Source organism: Cyphomyrmex costatus, unplaced genomic scaffold, assembly GCF_001594065.2.
Source record: "Cyphomyrmex costatus isolate MS0001 unplaced genomic scaffold, Ccosl1.0 scaffold281, whole genome shotgun sequence".
NCBI classification, from domain to species: Eukaryota; Metazoa; Arthropoda; class Insecta; order Hymenoptera; family Formicidae; genus Cyphomyrmex; species Cyphomyrmex costatus.
In genome coordinates, this window is record NW_017276922.1 from 608361 (window position 1) to 627682 (window position 19322).

The window sequence follows — 19322 nt, forward strand, 5'->3', positions numbered from 1 at the left end:
ACGGCGACGACGACGATGACGCCGACGCCGCCGGGAAGCAAAAGAATATTGGTCGCGTCGAATACCCGAGCCTGTTCGTAGTAGCGGCGTATATCAGCAGTAGTTGTAGTAGTAGTAACCGTAGTACACGTCGCGGACTAATCCTGTCAGTCCGCACATCGTGAACATCCAGTGAAAAAGCTCGGCGAGATATAGCAACGAGAAAGAGGAGGACGCATTGTGGGGAAACGGAGAGAAGGAAAACGCGAGCTATAGTGGAGGATTGACTACCGCGGTCACACGCAGGTAGGTCCATCCAGAGGGAGGCATCGGCAAGGAGCCGCTCCTCATCGCCGCTCCAGCATGACCCAGCCTTAGTACGGCTCTCCTGTCGTACACCCTCCGCGGCGCGACACGATACGACACGTAGAGGAAGGTGGTGGAGAAGTCGGAGGTGGTGCTGGCGGCGGAGGGGGCCAGAGAGAGAGGGTGGAGGACGCCGAGGAGGACGGAGAAGAAGAAGAAGAAGAAGGTGGCGAAGGAGGAGGAGGAGGAGGAGGAGGCCTCGCTAACGACGGCGAACGTCCTCGAAGGTGCGAACCACCAACAGCAGCACCACCGCCGACGACGATGACGATCGTGACGGGCGGTGATCGGCGTACATGTTGGAGGCGGAGACGCCGATTGGCGTTGATTACTCTGCTCTCCGCGATTTTAGCCTTCGCGATGGGTCCCTCGGCGTCTTCGGGCCACAGACCGGCGCCGAACAATCCGATCACATTTCATACCACCACGAGTAGCACAGCCATGCCCATTCTAATACGGCTGAGTAACGGTACCAGCGTGCAAGTGTACGATAGCAAGAACAACGGTGTTAACGTTGCGGGTCTTGACGGGCATAATAGGACTAACGGTAACGATACGGAGAAGAGGCCGCTCTTCCCCGACGATCTGTTCACCAATGAACAACGACGCCGCGGTGCCGTGATACTTCACATACTTGGCGTGGTGTACATGTTCGTCGCGCTAGCAATCGTTTGCGACGAGTTCTTCGTACCGTCATTAGACGTGATTATCGAGAAGCTCGATATCGCCGACGATGTGGCCGGTGCTACTTTCATGGCGGCCGGTGGATCGGCGCCCGAACTCTTCACATCGATCATAGGCGTGTTCGTGTCGTTCGACGATGTCGGTATCGGCACTATCGTCGGCTCCGCCGTCTTCAACATCCTTTTCGTGATCGGCATGTGCGCTATATTCTCGCGTACGGTGCTATCGCTCACATGGTGGCCTCTATTTCGCGACTGCACTTTCTATAGCGCCAGTCTGCTCACTCTGATCTACTTCTTCCGCGATAGTTACATATACTGGTATGAGGCACTTGTGCTATTTGGATTCTACTTGGGATATGTAAGCTTCATGAAGTGGAACCAGCCAATGGAGAAAATAGTCAAAAGGATACTCTACAGAAACAAGGTGACCCGGGTCAGGTCTACCGATCAGCTGATGCCGTCGGTATGTACGGAATGTGTACGCGAACCGTTATACATTCGCGATCGTCTGACCCTGTCTTTGTCTACTTTTATACAGATCGATCAGTCTGTCTTGTTCTACGATTCCCTTTTCACTCTATGTCGCGTCATCTCTTTCCATCCATTAACTCTTTCGTATAGATACTACTGTTACCGCTATCTATACCCCGCCTCTCTGTCTACACGCGCTTTTTCTCTCTAGCTATCTCCCTCTACTGTTCGCCTAGCTCTATACTTTTTCTTGGTTTCTCTCTTTTCCTCTCTCTCTCTCTCTCTCTCTCTCTCTCTTACTTCCTTTCTTTATCCCTTTCTACCCTTTCATATATATGTACTTGCACAGCTCACCCCTTTACTTCTTACACTCTTTCTCTACCGTGACTTTATATTTCATGGAAGAGCATAGCGTCGCGTGACTTCACCTACTCGCACGACTGCTCGTGGGCGGTGTTTTGTCTCGTGGACGGACATTGCCACGTTTACTTCCTCTCCTTGCAGTTTTTTTATTTTACAGTTCGAGATGGGATAAACCGATGAACCTTGATTATAGCATGGTCAAGAGACGCGACCTTGACCAAATCATAGAACTTGTGTTACAAATGAATGATCAAACTGCGTCTGATTTAACCCCTTATAGCGAGTTTCTCTTTTGTATGCTCTATCTTACGGTTAATAAAATGTTAACTTGACATGTCGAAATACAATAAATCTTAAATTGCAGACTACACATTTTTGACAAGGATTCTATAAGGGTGCACGAGAAATACATTATTATAACTATTAGTCAGCTTTGCACTTGACAAGGCAACTTTTCGAGAAGAAATTATATATTTAAATAAAACTGATAGTCCCGCCAGCGCATTTTGAATAGTATCAAGTTCAAGACACTTGATCTTCTTATCTTTCCTATAAGAGTAGGCCAAGGGAGAGATATCGAAATATATTGATTATTGCACTAACAGTTTTCTCAAAACACTTTTTTTCTTTATAGAATTTATTTATACAGAATTTTGCACACGATTATAAACATTCTTTTACTTTGCTTAATTTTGCAAAATATTTTATTTTTTTATCTATAATCTAAAGTATGTAATGTTAAATGGTAGCGATACAAATGGTTCCTATTCAGATTATAAACATTATATTATCGCAAGATTTACGTATGCTTCAGAAAAATAAAGTTTATTCGGGGATTAGCCTTCAACCGATTGGATTTTGATCAACTTCACGTTTGAATCTAGCGCGCTGACTATGTTTATTCTGGTAATGGTGTCTCATACAGAGAAACGCGATTCATAAGCGGAGGAAGAATCGTACTCAAGGTCGTCAGAGACGTCACAAGCGCTGTGAGCTTCTCTACGTTGAAGTTTCTTTGACCTGTCGCAAAAGAGTGCCTTACCGCGGTGTACAAAGGTGTAACAATACGCGCCCCCGCGGACTTTATACAAATGTAGAAACTTTACATTATAGGAAAACTAGCTGTTGTGACAACATTCAGTACTAGCGTAATAACTCGCATAGTGGACGTCAACGCGTATGTCACAGCTTGAGTTTTGTTATAATCTGAGTAGTTGATTGTGTTATCAGAATTAAACGTGCCTTTTTTTTTCGTTTCAATCTCATCAGGTTATCAGCTATTGACTGAGAATCGTTATATAATCTCCACTTTATGCTGAAGACGAGAAACTTTAGTCCATCGGAACGACGTATTTTCAAAATGATTGTGTGTAAATGAATAGTCCTACGTTTTCGTAATGACCATTGGCGATCGATTCGCTCGCAAAACCGAATGATTGAGAACCTTTCAAGCCAACGCTTCGTGGACCGAGTGCGGTTTTTGTGCCAATCGATTTTGAATCATGTACACGAAAAAGAGGCAATGCTGCTGAGTGAAGGAAAAATTCGTGATGGAAAGGATCTTTATGATAATGACGATTCCGAAAGAAAGCCTTTGACACAGCGTATAGCAAAAATGCGTGTTAAACTTAACTGATATAAATTATGTAGCGTTCTTTTTGAATTGTATTAATGGATTGGTAATTTTGAGATAATGTGTTGAAATGAAAGCCTTACACATGCGTATTCATAACACTTTTTAGTGTTATAATATTAATAAAATAAAAACTTTTCTCATGATTTTAAAATCACATATGAGATTAATTTTATGTAAACTTTAAAAATTACATAAAAAGAGATCTGTTTTTAATATTTATGTGGTGTGAAATGAAAGTTTATGCATCTCTTTCTTTATAGTTACGAGACAATAAGAATTCAAGAGAAACTTTGCTCCTTTTAAAATATACTTTGAAAAATCTTTCTCTATTTCTCTGTTCAGAATATGGTACAGTTATAAAAAAGTTAGCTGTATTACAAAATAACTAGCGAGGAAAGTTTGTACCACATATACCAATAAAAGTTAAATATATATTTGTACGCTAGAAAAACAGGTGCATAATCAGTTGAAGTTGTATTAGATTTTTGTTGCCAGTTTCCAACGAATTTTCGATATTCGTTTGCTTTTGATTGATTTATGTTTTTCAAAATTAATTCTACAATTTCCTGCATCCATATTATTTAATATAATTTAATATAATTATTTCTGTACTTAAAAATTATTCATGATAGAAACAAAAATGTCATTTATGATGTTTCGACAATCATGCACGTATTGATATTTACGCGTATACAATGTACAGATATAAAAGATACGAAGCCCATTCAGAAGAATGAACGAGATGAATTTTAATTGTTATTCTCTCCAAAGAGATCATGTTAAATGTCAAAATGCAAATGCCGTCTATATGAGATATCGAATACATACATAAATTTGATATTGAAATGTTTTTTAAAGTTCAAATATATAATATACATAACGGGATTATTTTTAGATATAAAATATATAGGAAATACATGTGATAAAGATGTGTAAGGTGATTGTCCTAATTGTAGGGTCATTTAAGGTTAGTTATTTTTATTAATTTATGTAACAATTAAACATTAAGAAATTTATTAATATAAGCAGTAAATATTATATTTTTAAAGAGAAAAATTATTACGTATTGAATAAACTTCAAGCTTTTAAAAAATATTTATATATAAGTCGCAATTGTGAATCAACAGATTATTTCGTGTAAAATTTTTTAATGTAAAAGTATTTACATCAATAACATCAATATTCATATTTTGAATATTGATTATTTTAACATATGTAACATAGCAATATACTATTAATACAGTTTATTGTAAGAGTATCATAATTTCAAGGAATTATTAAAATAATGTTTTCCGCTTTTTTTTCTGAAATATTAGTAACGATTAAAAAAGCGATTTTATACAATAATTACAAAAAATTCCAAAACGGTTTCCTATAACTTTATTAATATATGTTATCTCTAAAATATTTAATTTTACAAGTTTGATCCATAATTAGGCTTTGAATTACAGTTGGAATCGTCACCTTAATGAATAACGAAATAGCTTTGAGACATTCAAGTTAAATTTTAAATACCGGGAAAATGTTGCAGTCCGGAAATACGTAATCCGCTTCTTCGAAGTTGAGACGCGAAATCTGTTTTACCTTTATTCGTCTCCCTCCGGTGTCGTTTGCGCTGACACTCGGGAAGGCTTAACTGAAATTTATCTTTCATTCCTACACATGGCAATGATCGTTTGTCATAGAAAATAAGAATACAAAACTTCCATGAAAGTAGTATTGACGCGATATCGATCAATGAGATTGTTCCTTCTTAATTTTATGAACTCTCTCGTATTATTTCCGCTCTCAGTGTCGCTATAATATTTCGGAGTACGGAAATATGCTGCTGTCAATCACGCGGAATGCCGAGAGTGCGAAATATATCTCTCTTACTGACACTGACTGGTGATTATTAGAAGACCGCAGCTAGCGTGATAACTGCATAATTGCATCCGACTGACAAATGATTGAAGTATTCCCGAAATTGTCCGCATTAGATTTACTACGCACACACGCGTGTACGCACTCACACACACACGATATAGTATTTTAGATAGCATTTAAACAATAACAGTATACAAAATATTTAAAACTGATTTTACATATCACACACACATTATTAGCTATAATTTATTTAATAACATTTTCCGTAAACTATCCTTAATAAACACATTATTAATTAACGACAGAATCGCATTATTAATTCATAATTTTATTGTATATGTTTATTCGCACGTAAATTCTAAAACTTTATACCGTTTATAACAAATTAACGTGATTAAACTATTAATACTGATAAATATAACAATGAGATAACGTTACACAATTAATCAGTGTCTTGCATACTATACGCACATTACGGTTAACACGGCGTTTAACACCTTGCGTGCAAAGCGTTACTATCTCGACTCGCTCAAAAGTTCCTTTTTTCCTACCGTACGGTGAACGTGCGTCCGAGATTATAATTAGACGCTGGTAACGTTGTATCTATTAATATCAAGTTTATTAAACTAATTTTCCGTGTAATATCAGTATCATGGTAATTAAATCGAGATTAAAGGATTCGATAAGAATGATATCTACTTATGGTCATAGACGTCCAGAATTATATAATAAATTCGTAACATTGTATATTATTTTTATGTTGATCTTAATAGTCTTTAATATATACGCGTGTAATCATTTCTATGAAACTGATGACAAAAGCACTGATATAATTATAACCTTGACTCATCTTGCACAAAAAAGTTTCAACGATGTGTCATCGGTTTTTATTAAAATAGATACTATCTAGACAAGATGAAGTTGTTGGTACACGTGCAATCGTACCAGCTGCGCGTATATCCAATTGAACTTTTTAACTGGCTGTTATTAGTCTTATTGTTCTTTCTACAGAATAATACCATGCGCTAAATTCGTGCGAAATATACAAGAGAGACAGCGGTTAGCAATAGAATGATTAAAAGCTTAATTAATATGACCATCACGGAGCTGGACCATTCGAAGTATTTTAAATTCTACATTGCCCTGAAAGACTTTATATGAACACGGAATTTAATAACTTTATCGGATTAGCGTCCACTAGTCACGACGATGGTCCTTCCGGTGATTTATCCACGCCTCCATTTATTCAGACTTGCAAAAAAAAGAATACCATCCCCTTCTTTTTGACTCCTGAAATCTCACTCAGAGGAGTTACGGCATTGCAGTGTGCTGAGGCCCTCTCCACCTATCACCGAATCGATTTGACAGAGGCTCTTCCACACGCTTCTATGCTCGGCGAACGCCCGTATACATCCCATCGGTGTTTCACTCTTTCCTCTCACTGAGTTATAACGGTTGACGGGATCGTATATACATTAGGGCGAGCATTACATAATGCGCCGTGGTGTGGGTGGATAGAAAAAAAATGTACAGGCAAGATAGCATGAATTTAGTCATCAACTTGAGCGACCGCAGAAACCCTCGGATATTTTATGGCTCGTACCTGAGCACGCTGAGCACGTTGCGAGACTAAGCGTTTTAAATTCGGGTGTAAACGTAGGTACACTACGTAGTCGTAAATACTTATATATATATATATATATAGCATTAGATTTTTTCGAGATATTATAAAATAAAACGTGTTTACAGGTATTTATATGCGTGTGTGTTGTTGTCATAAATGTACTAAAATAAATTAATGCGTCGAAAAATGAACAATAATGGTAGCATTTAGCAGGTTTCTCAGGTATTAAGAAATAAGCGAGGATGATTAAAGAACAGCAACAAAGAATTAATATTTTCTACATTACTTAATTATATCAAGCACAAAAGATGCTTTAGTCAAATTTTTCGATTGAAAAGTTTAAAAATATGTAGGAATTTGCTTACTTAAAATATACTTTTTTATTCTTCTCACAGCGAATCTGAAATTTCATCATACAACATTTTATCGAATAAAAGTTTTGAGAAAAAATTTATATAGGTACTCTTTATTTTTTATACATATAACGAAGTTATTAAAATATTTTGTCTGGATATGGTATTTTAATAATTTTCGAAAAAAATATTAATTTTTATAAATATATATCAATATAATTCTACGTGAATGAAACGCAATTTTGTTTAATTTAATTGAAGACATTTAATAAAATTTGTTGAAATTTTTAATTTCAGAAATTCACTTTTGAAATGTATAATGTATCATGCACGATAAATCGCGCGCTCTTTTTGTTTAATCGGTTATCGCAGCGTAACGAATTACGAGTTTGTAAATATAGTAAATGAGCACATCGATTTAATTATTAACGCGTTATGCGCGCGCAACTAAGCATAGCTTTTTTTATTACCGCGTCTCTCTACCGCATCTCATCTCTATCTCGCTGCAATAAACGCTTGCATTTAAACGACAAATAACGGTAATTGCTGCTAATGCGTTAATTATTTGTACATAAATATTTAACCAAACATAGATTCTTATGTCAGCAACTTATATTGATTGAACAGCGTTTAACAGTATTTTTACACAGTTTTGTAGCTACAATTCTTGGTACAAATACAAACGTAACGTACACAGTATTAATACTACTGACGCTGTCGCTCTCTATGCCTTTGTTACATATAGCGCATAATAATTAACAACTATATTGGTTTCTTGTAAAACCTCGACCTACTTTTCTGCCGAACACCGAGTACGCGTACCTCCTTTGTATACTACCGTCGAGTATATATTTCTTTAATCTTTTTTTAGTACAATATTGTTCACTCCCCGTTTCAAAGATTACTCAAACATCGTGCATATATACATGTTTACTGTATACAAAGTGGCTCTATTATCTAAAATATCCATTTCATAAAGTGAAAGAATAATACTTATACTATAGAAATTAAATGTTTGTTATTGCATAACCTATGTTATGGCAGCTATTATATTTTATCACATGCAGCGGATATACTAGTTGCTTAATAGGCATTAAACTTATGAATATTTGAGGACTCAGATTATGAAATGATATAGGCGGTATAATAAGCCAGGAGACCTGCGCAATTCATTTTAATTAATGTTTAATGATATAATTCTCATTAGTAACGGAGGTAGACTCCCGGATGAAATTTCTGTCGAAATATCACAGTCCCGTTTCCCATCAGTGATTTTTGTCGTAAAGAACAATGCGGCACGACGGGAGTTTTCACGGTGGAAATATGGAAATTGAGGGCGCGGCCTCGTCGCACGATGGCGCCGAGCAAATTGAACAATAATCCGCAGACTCGGCGGCCGCTGGGTCAGCTGTAATCGCTGGGGTAAGTGTCGCGCTAAGTGGAACGTAGCCATAGCAAAATAATGGCGTGATTGTTAGAGAAAAGTGACAAGTTATTCTCTGTCCAATTAGGAGAACCGACGTGCCTCGCGAGATTCTTCAAATGCGAGCGGTTGAAAAAATTCCCTTCTCTCACTTTCTTAATAATTTAAATGTACTTGAAGTTTATATATCGCGCGAGTTGGACACTTTTCGACGTTGAACTTTAAGGCCAAAGTCAGGACGAGTTTATTTTACCGAGGATTTCAGTGACGTGTGTAATGCCGGTCAGTATAAAAAAAAACACTAGAATGCATTATGATATTAAATACGATATTAGATTTCATTAATGCCTTAAAATAAATATTAAGAGATTTAAGTATTATATAAAAGATTTATTTAGTAGAATAAAAATTTCAGCAAGAGTTCGATAGTTGATTAAAATGTATGGGACCATCTTGATTTAAGTACTTTGCAAACGCAAACATTTTTCCTCTTAGAAATATATATACATATGTTCGAACTGAACTGCTTTCGGAATGTTATTCCTCAAGTAAGCGCTGCATAGATATAGGTCGCCCTGATCGATGTGCTCGCGATCACAACCTCATAATTGCCGTCGTAAATCTTCCGTCATAATCTGCTCCTTTGTCTCGTAAAGAGGAAAAAAGGGAAGAGAAAATATTCCTGCCACAATTGAGAATTAGACCGTCCTCGAGGGGAATTTCTGTTGGACATAGAAAAGGGTAAGAGTCTCTAAAAAGATAAAATATAGACAATGAAAATTATTGGCGTGCAGATCATGCAGCATGTTGTGTTAAATTGTACAGTAGTTTATCATGGATTGCCGGTAATTGTTACAACTCGAATCGCTGGAACGCAATTCCACCAGCCATAAAGTGATGGTTCTATGTACTTCCGAAATGACACATATATGTATACGTGTGCGGCCTCCGTGAAGCATGATGTAGGTCAATATCACTCTCTCTCACACCTTTCTTTTACTTTTAATCGGAGAGTAATTTTGCGCAATACGCTTAATCGTAATGATCTTTTAATGAGAGTCAGGATTTTAACAAGGCTAATCTCATTAAGAATTTATATGTAATTGTCCTCGTGTGCAGAACACGCTCATGTCGCGCGATCTCAATGTCTATAAATGTTAACATATAGAAAAGTTCTATATTCCTAATGCTTCAAATGTTGTCTATTAATCGTATCTTTTATTATGTAATTACTTAAAATGATTAAGAAAGATTAAGTAAATAATTAGCATTTAGAATATTTAATCAAATTCTTGTTAGCAGTGATTAGTACATTCATTTCTTTCACTTCGCATTTTATTTATATGCTTTAAATGTGTGTGTATGTGTTGAATGTGAAAAAAATGAGTATATTCTGTATTCTCTCGGCTTACACTTCTCTAAGCGAGCTTAAAGATGGCACATTAATCTTAGCATACACTTTTTATGAATATCACATATGTTTAACTATAAAGATTCAGACACGAACAAAGGTTTTGATTTATTAAATGGATTTTACTTAGTCATTTACGTGTTAATTAAATTATAAAATATTCCCTCGAAGTTCTTGTTGCGTTCACATAGAACGAATTATATACTTAATGTATGTTTGTATAATATAATTATAATTCTCGATTTCAAGAGAAGGATATTTTAGTATTTCGCGAAGAGTGCGGTTAAGAAATTTTATTAATTTTTCTTAGTCTCTGTCCATTCTTCATATTTTTCACACTGATGACCATATCGATCTTACGAAGAGTTTCCAATCCAGCCGTTTATTATCCTCGAGATCGAGACGCTTAAAGAATTCCACGAATTAATCAGAGAGAATTATCACTCTTTCAAGCATTATATAGATATAATAATATTTCTTTTCGTTTGAAACGACGACAGTGAAAAAAAGTCAAATAATTATTTACGCTCTATAAAAGAAAATACAAGTACCGAACTTTGTCATTTCTGATATTGTCTCTTTATTATGCTTTTTCGTGCTATCTTTATTCGCAATTCTTAAGAGCACGTTATATTGCAACTCTCACTCGTCGTGATTTACTGCTACTAAAATATGCTTGTTTCTGAATTAAATTGTGTTAAACTAGTTTGTCTTCGCTCAAGTTATTTTAGATTACAATCTCGTAAAATGTCGTTCCACGCATTACCGCAACAATCGGTATCGCCAGAACTTTGGTGTTTCCTAATTAAATATATTAGATCGTTCAATCTTGTCGCTGCAGCGCTGCCGGCAAATGGCAGAAAGCTCAATGGTGAATGAGCACTATTATAATACTAAGGAGGAGAATTTAATGCAGCTTGACTTCTCACAAAAGACAGCAAACCGCTTATCGCTCTATTCTCATGGGCATCTGTTAATTACAAAGCGTTTGCAATCATCTTTTATGAATTGACTAAGTTTCGCTGAGATTAATATCGTATTACCTGTGTCGGCATCGTGATGATTTGTAAATTATTATTTTCACATAGTGGTAATCTATTTGGCAATCTTCGAGATGAATCTTTCGTATATTCTCAAGTATTTAAAATATAGAGAATTGGTTTTCTTATTATAATAAGTTTTCTTATCATATAACATACTATATATATTATAAAGTTAAGCAATTAGCTTTTTGTTAATATTAAACACATATTGGAAGCACGAAGGAGCATTTCACAGTTGAAAAGATATAATGAAAGAGAGTACGTCAAAAATAATAATTTTATTGAAATGTAATTTAATGCAGGTCTGTGAGTCAAAAATGGATATTGGATCAACAATGAAAATAGCGCAAGTTTGTACAACATGATGACGTATAGTATATACAAAATAAATGTCAAATGTCAAGCGTTAATTTGTAATTCTACGTCATTTGCGTCGTTTAACGAATGATATCACTTTCTATTCTGATAATAATCGCTGTTTACTACCTCCGTTCAAATCTCTTTTTCAATGTCCTTAAGTGACAGTAACTTGTCTTGAAGCCATTACGCGTTCACGCTCGCGTGAAATTCATCTTCCCAGGCAAGTGTTTTAATTAAATGTCAATTCGATGTTTTTCGCATCATTTGACATCGGTCAACATTGCTTTGCGTCCCAAGCTTTAATTGAAGATGCGTTTTAAATCAAGTGTAGTCTCTTTTTTAAGTATTTGTTTTGTTTAAATTTTATACGTATTATGCATGTCACACCGCTTTCCCACTCGTGATAAATGCTACTTTCGGTTTTTTCCTTCATGCGGAAAACACCAAATCTCAAAACGAATTACAGTGGTCTGCCTGTGACAGCACCACGGTGCTTACGCGAACAAATATTTTTATGTAACGTACAAACTGTGCGGGCACATACATATACATCCACCCAACGCTTCCAAGAGTACGTGCAAATAAAACGAAGTCGTGCGAGTTAGATGATAAAAAAAAATCGGGTTACCGAAGGCTATTGCAATTGCGATCATGGCATTGATAGCTTTAGATTTTATCAGTACTATTTATTTTAATCACTGTAAGATTAGCTTATAACTGCTACTCTTATAAGTAAAAACAGAAAAATGCGTGCTCTCCTGAAGAAATAATTCACGATAATTTTAAAGATAAGTAGCTAAGATTTCTTCTTTTTTCCCTCTCAATAAACGCTGACTGATTGAACGAACGCTCCTTAAAAGATGTGGTTAGACGAAAATACAGTAAGGATCAAAATCGGCCATGCTCATTTAATAAATTTAAACGTTAAAGATGAAACTAGTTTATCGTGCGAATTATTACATTATTGATTTATCGTTACATTATTTATAAACAGCAATACATAACATACGATTTTATCAACACAAAAAATACGCATTATGTAAGCTTGCAACGTATAGCCGTGTCATAAAAGAAGAATAACACTTAGAAAAATATGTAATCGAAGCAGCCGATAGTTACAAAATCTTTCTTTTTTTTTTAATCATTATTACAGTCTTCTTATTTGGAGCTTTCGATGTGTGTGTGAATTGTAATTTATGACTATTGGCTTCTACGATTTACATTTTTTTTTCGGTGTTGTCTGTATATCAGTGTTCGAGCTTTCGTAAGCACCGCATTACTGTTGAATTGTTTGTTAGTATTATCACCAGCTAGCTAAAGAAACATTAACTGATTGTCGTTATTGTGATTGTAACTGGATGTTTCTTGCTTGCAGCACCAGAGCGCCGCCCAGGCATTGGTGAGTCGCATGTCTCTTTCTTTCTTTTCTTTCTTCTATTCTTATATATGCACATTTTAGGTACATCTTTACATTTCTATCGCCATTCCGTTTCAAATTACTAAAATTGTCAATAAACCTTTCTCGTGGTATGTTAAAACCGAGATAGGTAATTACGTTTTGTAGATGTTAATTTTTATTTTACCAATGTATAACAAATGTGTGTTGATTACTTTTTATTAATCCACGAGAATGGATTGAATGAAATTAACATCAATGATATTCTTGTTGAATCATAATCAGAACTGCATCATGATATATATATATGTGTGTAGGAAATTACACTATCTTTTTATTCATGAAACGTGTGTCTTCTATATACAGCACGTATAATACCATTTTTCCAATTCTACACGTTACAACAGAATACATGAGTGTATTTCAGTTTAAGTTATATACATAAGTAACTACTTAAAACAAAATAATTTTAAATAAAATATTACACAAATATATGTAATTGAACGATATATGGTATAATAACTAAAATATAAATTTTACATAGTATTTCGTAAAACATTTCATTATTTATATTTTGCAATTTATATTTAATATTATATTGCAAAAAGAATAATATTCTCTGATGGAATAAGATAAGCTGGATCAAGAAACCGGAAAGTTAAAACCTTTAAACTTTGAGAGCACAACGATTTTTACTCGATGCTCGTATACTAACTTTTAACAAATTCTATCAAGATCGAGTTTTCTAAACTCGCTTCAGTCCCCGTCTAATCCCTTCGGAAACGTTCTAAATATCTGAAATCTAATTTATATATTAATAACTTTCGCGAGGCCATAATTTATTTTATAACACGCAAATTTTCTGTTATGTTTGTACACAATAATATCTACATTTAATTATTCAGCAAAGCGAAGCACATGCTTTTATTCTTTCTCTTTTTGTGACTAAATCCTCGACAGTTACGATGAACAAGCGTAAGTAAAGTTTATTGTAAAATTCATGAAGTTTAATTAAGATAAAGTTATACATAATTATATTTATGCATAATACGATTACGTACCCACGCTAAATCAATAACGGTGTTTAACTAAGTCATATCGATCCGGAGATCGCGGTACTGCACAAAAATAACTCATCACTGTATTTCAATGAACAATCAGCGAGATTGTTTCGCGTGGTCGATGAAAGCTCGCGCTGGTCGGTCCGATACGAGGCGGAGGCGGAACGATGGTCGGATGCATGTGAATATAAATCTATCTGCAGCTTCGATGACCTCGTCTCGCTTTGATAAATCTTCGACGATATCGGTGCCGATTTTCCAAAGCATCTCCGAATCACGATTCGAGAATGCATCAGCCACAGGCGACGCTTATTCTTGCGTGTGCTGCGATGTCAGATGATTCGTTGAACACCATAGGATGCAACAGCTCTCGTTGTTCGTTGTAGTACGAAATAATTTACTTCTGATGGACGGCGCGGAAAATCCAATCGCTCGGATAATTGAATTGTCGGACCGATCGGAGGGAATCTCCTGCAACCTTTCGCAAGATCGAGCTTTACTCTTTTTTTTTTTTCTAGTACGCGCATCATCATCCAAACGACTAACCGTTCCTTAAAACGAGACTTCCGCAAGAGAATTTCCGCCTGACGAATCTCGACATGTACCAGACAAACGTCGCTTGAGATACGAGGTCGTTTTCCTTGAACTATTCCTTCTTTAAATCTTATTACTGTTCGAATTTTTAGAATGACATCACAATTAAATTATTTATAGAAACTTATTTATGAGACTAAACATAAATCCAGTCATTTTAGATCGAAAGATAACATTGAAAGCTTTTTTAAAGAATGATGTCCAATTACAGAAATTGAATCTTTATGCGCAACAATTGAAACGTTGTTATGTTTTAGATTGATAAAAGCAATCACATTTGCCAAACTTAAATCTTCATGAAGTATAAAAGTGTCGTGTGAAATAATGTGACAACTACAATGTAATGCAAAAGTTTGCGACATTAAAAAAGTGAGTGATAACGTGAACGCAGAGGATAAAATTTGTCGAAGATTCGTCATTTATTATTCGCTTTATCGTTATCTAGAATCCTGTTCAGGAAAGCGTGTGCGAAACGATTTTGTACGGAAACACAAACTAGGTCGAAAGTATTGTAAAAGTTGTGTAATTGCGACTTCCTATCAACTCGACTGGGATAACCGATTCGATGTGAGAGACTTCAATGAGACTCTCTAGTTAGTTTTGCACGCTAGAGCAGCCATAGAGTTACTGTAAACTTCTCCCAATCTGAGGCTTGCAAGTGGCTTTTTCCAATCGAAATAACATCCACTAGTTACAACGGTGTGACATGTATCACCACGCCCATTAATTTTGCACGACCGTGATCGAACGTTTATTTGCCGTAGTTGAAAAGCACCGCAAATTCTTAACAATTGCTTTCATAGAATATGTGCGCGCGTTGTGCAGCATGATATCCTGAATGTACTTCTCTCCTTTCTTTTCGAACCTTTTAATTGAAATATAGATGCATCTTATGACACACATATTTCAAAATTTATCAGTTTTTAAGAAGGCACGATATGAAGTCAAACATTATTTTTTAAACATTTACTAATTATAAATAAAAGCCGTGCAAACTTTATTTTATGAACTTTAAACACATACTATATTGTGTGTATAGATATATATATATATATATATACATATATATACACCTTAATTTTTAATAGATATTTTAATTTATAACAATATTATTTACGCAACGACTACATATGCATAAGAAAATAAAAAAACAAGAAAATAAAAAAACAAGAAAATAAAAAAGCCAGTTGAATAGTGAAAAATTAATATTAACTTGAATTTACAAAAATCAACAGAAAAATGATTGACATTTATATATTAGCTGAGAATATTCCAAAATCAATGAAAATATATGGTATCTATTATAAATATTATTGTATATATTATGTTATAATTTAATTTGATAAATTTGGTTATAAATTTGTTGTAAATTTGTTATAAATTTTATATTATTAGGAATATACATACTGTGCTTATTACCACGGTGTATACAATTACTAACAATGTGTTATTTCTCTTTTTATTTTTTCACTGATTTTTTATTGAAAACTATTGAAGGCAGCGTTATGAAACGTCATATGGATCATGCGAATATCGTAATTTATCCACTTACAAAGCAACGACAATAATACCATTCGCTACTCTAAACGTCGTATTTAACGCTCTGAGCTCATTTAATTAAAATTTAAAAGACCTTCCCATGCATTTTAATTGCACATGCAAATTATGTTACCGCGCGCACACGTCGTCTGTCAATATATTTTGTCTATATATGCGCGATATGTTATATATGTATATTATTATTTCGAAACTACGTTGTCATACACTTATTTCTTTATAGACTTAATGTTATTCGTATTAGTCCAATTTAAATTACACAATAATTTATCGCGCAGTAATTATATTTACTTTTCCAATGATTGTTAAATACTCTTATGCCTATATATCCTTATTAGACATACATAACGAGAATAAAGATTGCTGACTCGTGGAAATCGTTCTTAATCAAATAAAAGGTGATTTGCTCGTTCACATTGCAAATGAATACTTCAGCTTTGCCATCTAAGTTAACTTCAAATTAAAGGGCTAATGTAAAGCTTAATGTTCAAGCAATCTTATTATTCTGTCATATGCAATTTTATTAATTATTTATCTTCTGATATACGGAGATTTTTCTCTCCTCTCTCCCTCCCCCTCTCTCTCTCTCTCTCTCTCCCTCCCTTTCTCTTGCTTTGTTGAATATTTTTATTTTAACATTCTTCTACAGTTACCTTTTATCCTAACTATGTGAAGCACACATAAGTAGGTTAATAATAAAACTTAACTCAACGACTCTTATGCTTGTGTATCTAAACTATGTGCAACAGTAAAAATAGAATTTATTGCGATACTTATAACTTTGCTTTTAGGGGTATTGTCGCCAATGACATTTTAGATTTAAATAACGTTTAAAGTATACTATGACGCAGAATGGAATTTTAAATTACAATTCTGTGGTATAAGATATTGACTATAATGTCATGCACGTGTAATATAGTAACACTTATATATTTTTGTCGCTTATTGATGTGTGTAAAGTATATAAGTATTTCAAAAGAAAATACTTATATGACAACTTTTAAGTGTTTCAATACTATTCCTACGAAATATCTCTTATTCCTGCGATCATCGATTATTACATTAAATTAGTATAATGTAATTCGGCTATTACATGCACGAATGTGATATAATCCCTCGTTTCCACCAAAGATTGTAGTTACCGTTATAGCTATAGTTCGCTTGCTTGTACACAGGAACCATCCAATATACATGTACATACTCAAATACATTGTACATACTCAAATTCCCGGCGCTTTAATTAGCTACTGGTTCAAAGTAAATTTTCCAATTCAGCATTCAGTCTCTCTGTTGTTACATCACATAAAAAGAACAGTGTATAATCTCTCAATATGTTTTATAATAATGTGTCATGATGTCATAATAATACACAATTGCATTAATAATTATAATTACTTGATTTCGTCTGTTATATGAAACAGGTTATTATAAGTTATCATAAAAGCTGATTTAATTAAAACATACTTGATTCGCGAATTACTTCAGTAATTAATCGCGTGTGCTACTTTAAATTTTATAACAATTGTTAGTGCTAATCCAGATTACGTTTATTTATTTATGCGTCTTTTATAGTGCACATTAATATTTGTCGATGCATTATGTATCTATTCTTTAAGACAGGATTAAAGGAGACTACATGTATTCGTGTTTATGATATACGATATTACATCTGTCTTAACACAAAAACTGGTTTCGTTTCCAAACTCGAATAATTTTTTACAAATAAAAAATCATACGTGTTTCGTTCTCTTCATGCTCGTAAGAGATACTTGATCTTACTACAAAATGAGAATATAACATACATATATATTAATATTACATTATATTAATTTAAAATAAAGAATGTTACATATTTTTCAATCTAATTAATCCGTTTAGTAAAAAATAATTATTGTAAATAAAGCATGCTTTTTCAATAAGAATTTCTTATTTTATCATACATAAGATAAATTATTTTAAATTTAATAAATGAATGGAAAAAAATTTTACATTCCTTAAACATATAAATAAAACGTCTCAAGTATTATATAATAAAATTTTTGCATGTAGGTAATAATAAATATAATCTCGATTTAAAATATCATCTATAATGTAATTTCAAAATCATAGAGAACTATAAAAATGTTATGCATTCGTAAATTATGCTTATCGCTCACTCACGATTACAAAAGTTGATCTCAAAAACATTTTAATATGGTATATCGTATTACAAAAGCTATTATAATTTTTTTCATTTTTACAAACATCACCTGTAGCTCTTACACACATTTATGTAAACTTTATAAGAGTTAAATATAAATATAAATAAAGTTAAAAATAAATATAAATAAAAGAAAATAATTATCGTTGTATGTATAAGTTACAATACTAATTCTATCATCTATAATTAAAAGGACGATATTATCATTTTATAAGACCTCAGAGATTGTGAGTTAATGACTAAATTAAATCGCGTTGCATTTTCGTTGGTGAATCAATGGGAACGAAATCAATTTCAGTTAAAAGAAACACCGGGAGGTATCACGCAGAAAAGAGAAAGCTGTGACATTTCCCAGAATAAATACGATGGATACAAACGAATTGCTCCTCCTCATTATACATTTTTTCATGTGCACTGGTTTCTTTCTAATTGAAGGAACGGCTTTTTCCAGATATATTATCTTTATGAGTGATTTGTATATATTCGTGATCTTTACAACTTTTCTTTTACGAGCGCCCTTAATAAACTTATGACCCGCGCTCGCTTTTATCGCCAACTTCACGTTAACGTGGATATCCTAGGAAGTGGGGCGTAAAATTTCCGCAATCACCATCGTTCTAATATTGAATTTTATATATATATATAGCTGATAATATAAAATTATTTAGTCATAACAATTAATAACAAAGGATCATGATTTGTTAGAAAATTTGACAGTTATAACAAAAAATTATATTTCTTTGAAAATCAATATGGAAGACAATTAGCAGAATTTTATTGAAAATATATATTTAACAATTCTCATTATTTGTCGTGATTCTGTTGCAGTTCCGCACATTTATATAAATTTAACATTATATTTTAATATCATGTTATATAAATCGATTCTCTTGCAATGTAGCGCACGGTACTACATTATAACGTTATCGTCTA

General features: G+C 33.9%; 1 protein-coding gene across 1 annotated transcript in view; it reads left to right on the forward strand.

Annotated features, from left to right (window-relative positions):
* Positions 1-365: 365 nt before the first annotated feature.
* The window catches only part of Nckx30C (solute carrier family 24 member Nckx30C), a 58362-nt gene continuing 39405 nt past the window's right edge, over positions 366-19322 (forward strand). Inside the window, exons 1-2 of the mRNA XM_018541332.1 lie at positions 366-1494; positions 12957-12980. Coding sequence (XP_018396834.1) covers positions 610-1494; positions 12957-12980 — 909 coding nt within the window. The 5' untranslated portion in view covers positions 366-609. The remainder of the gene's footprint in view (positions 1495-12956; positions 12981-19322) is intronic.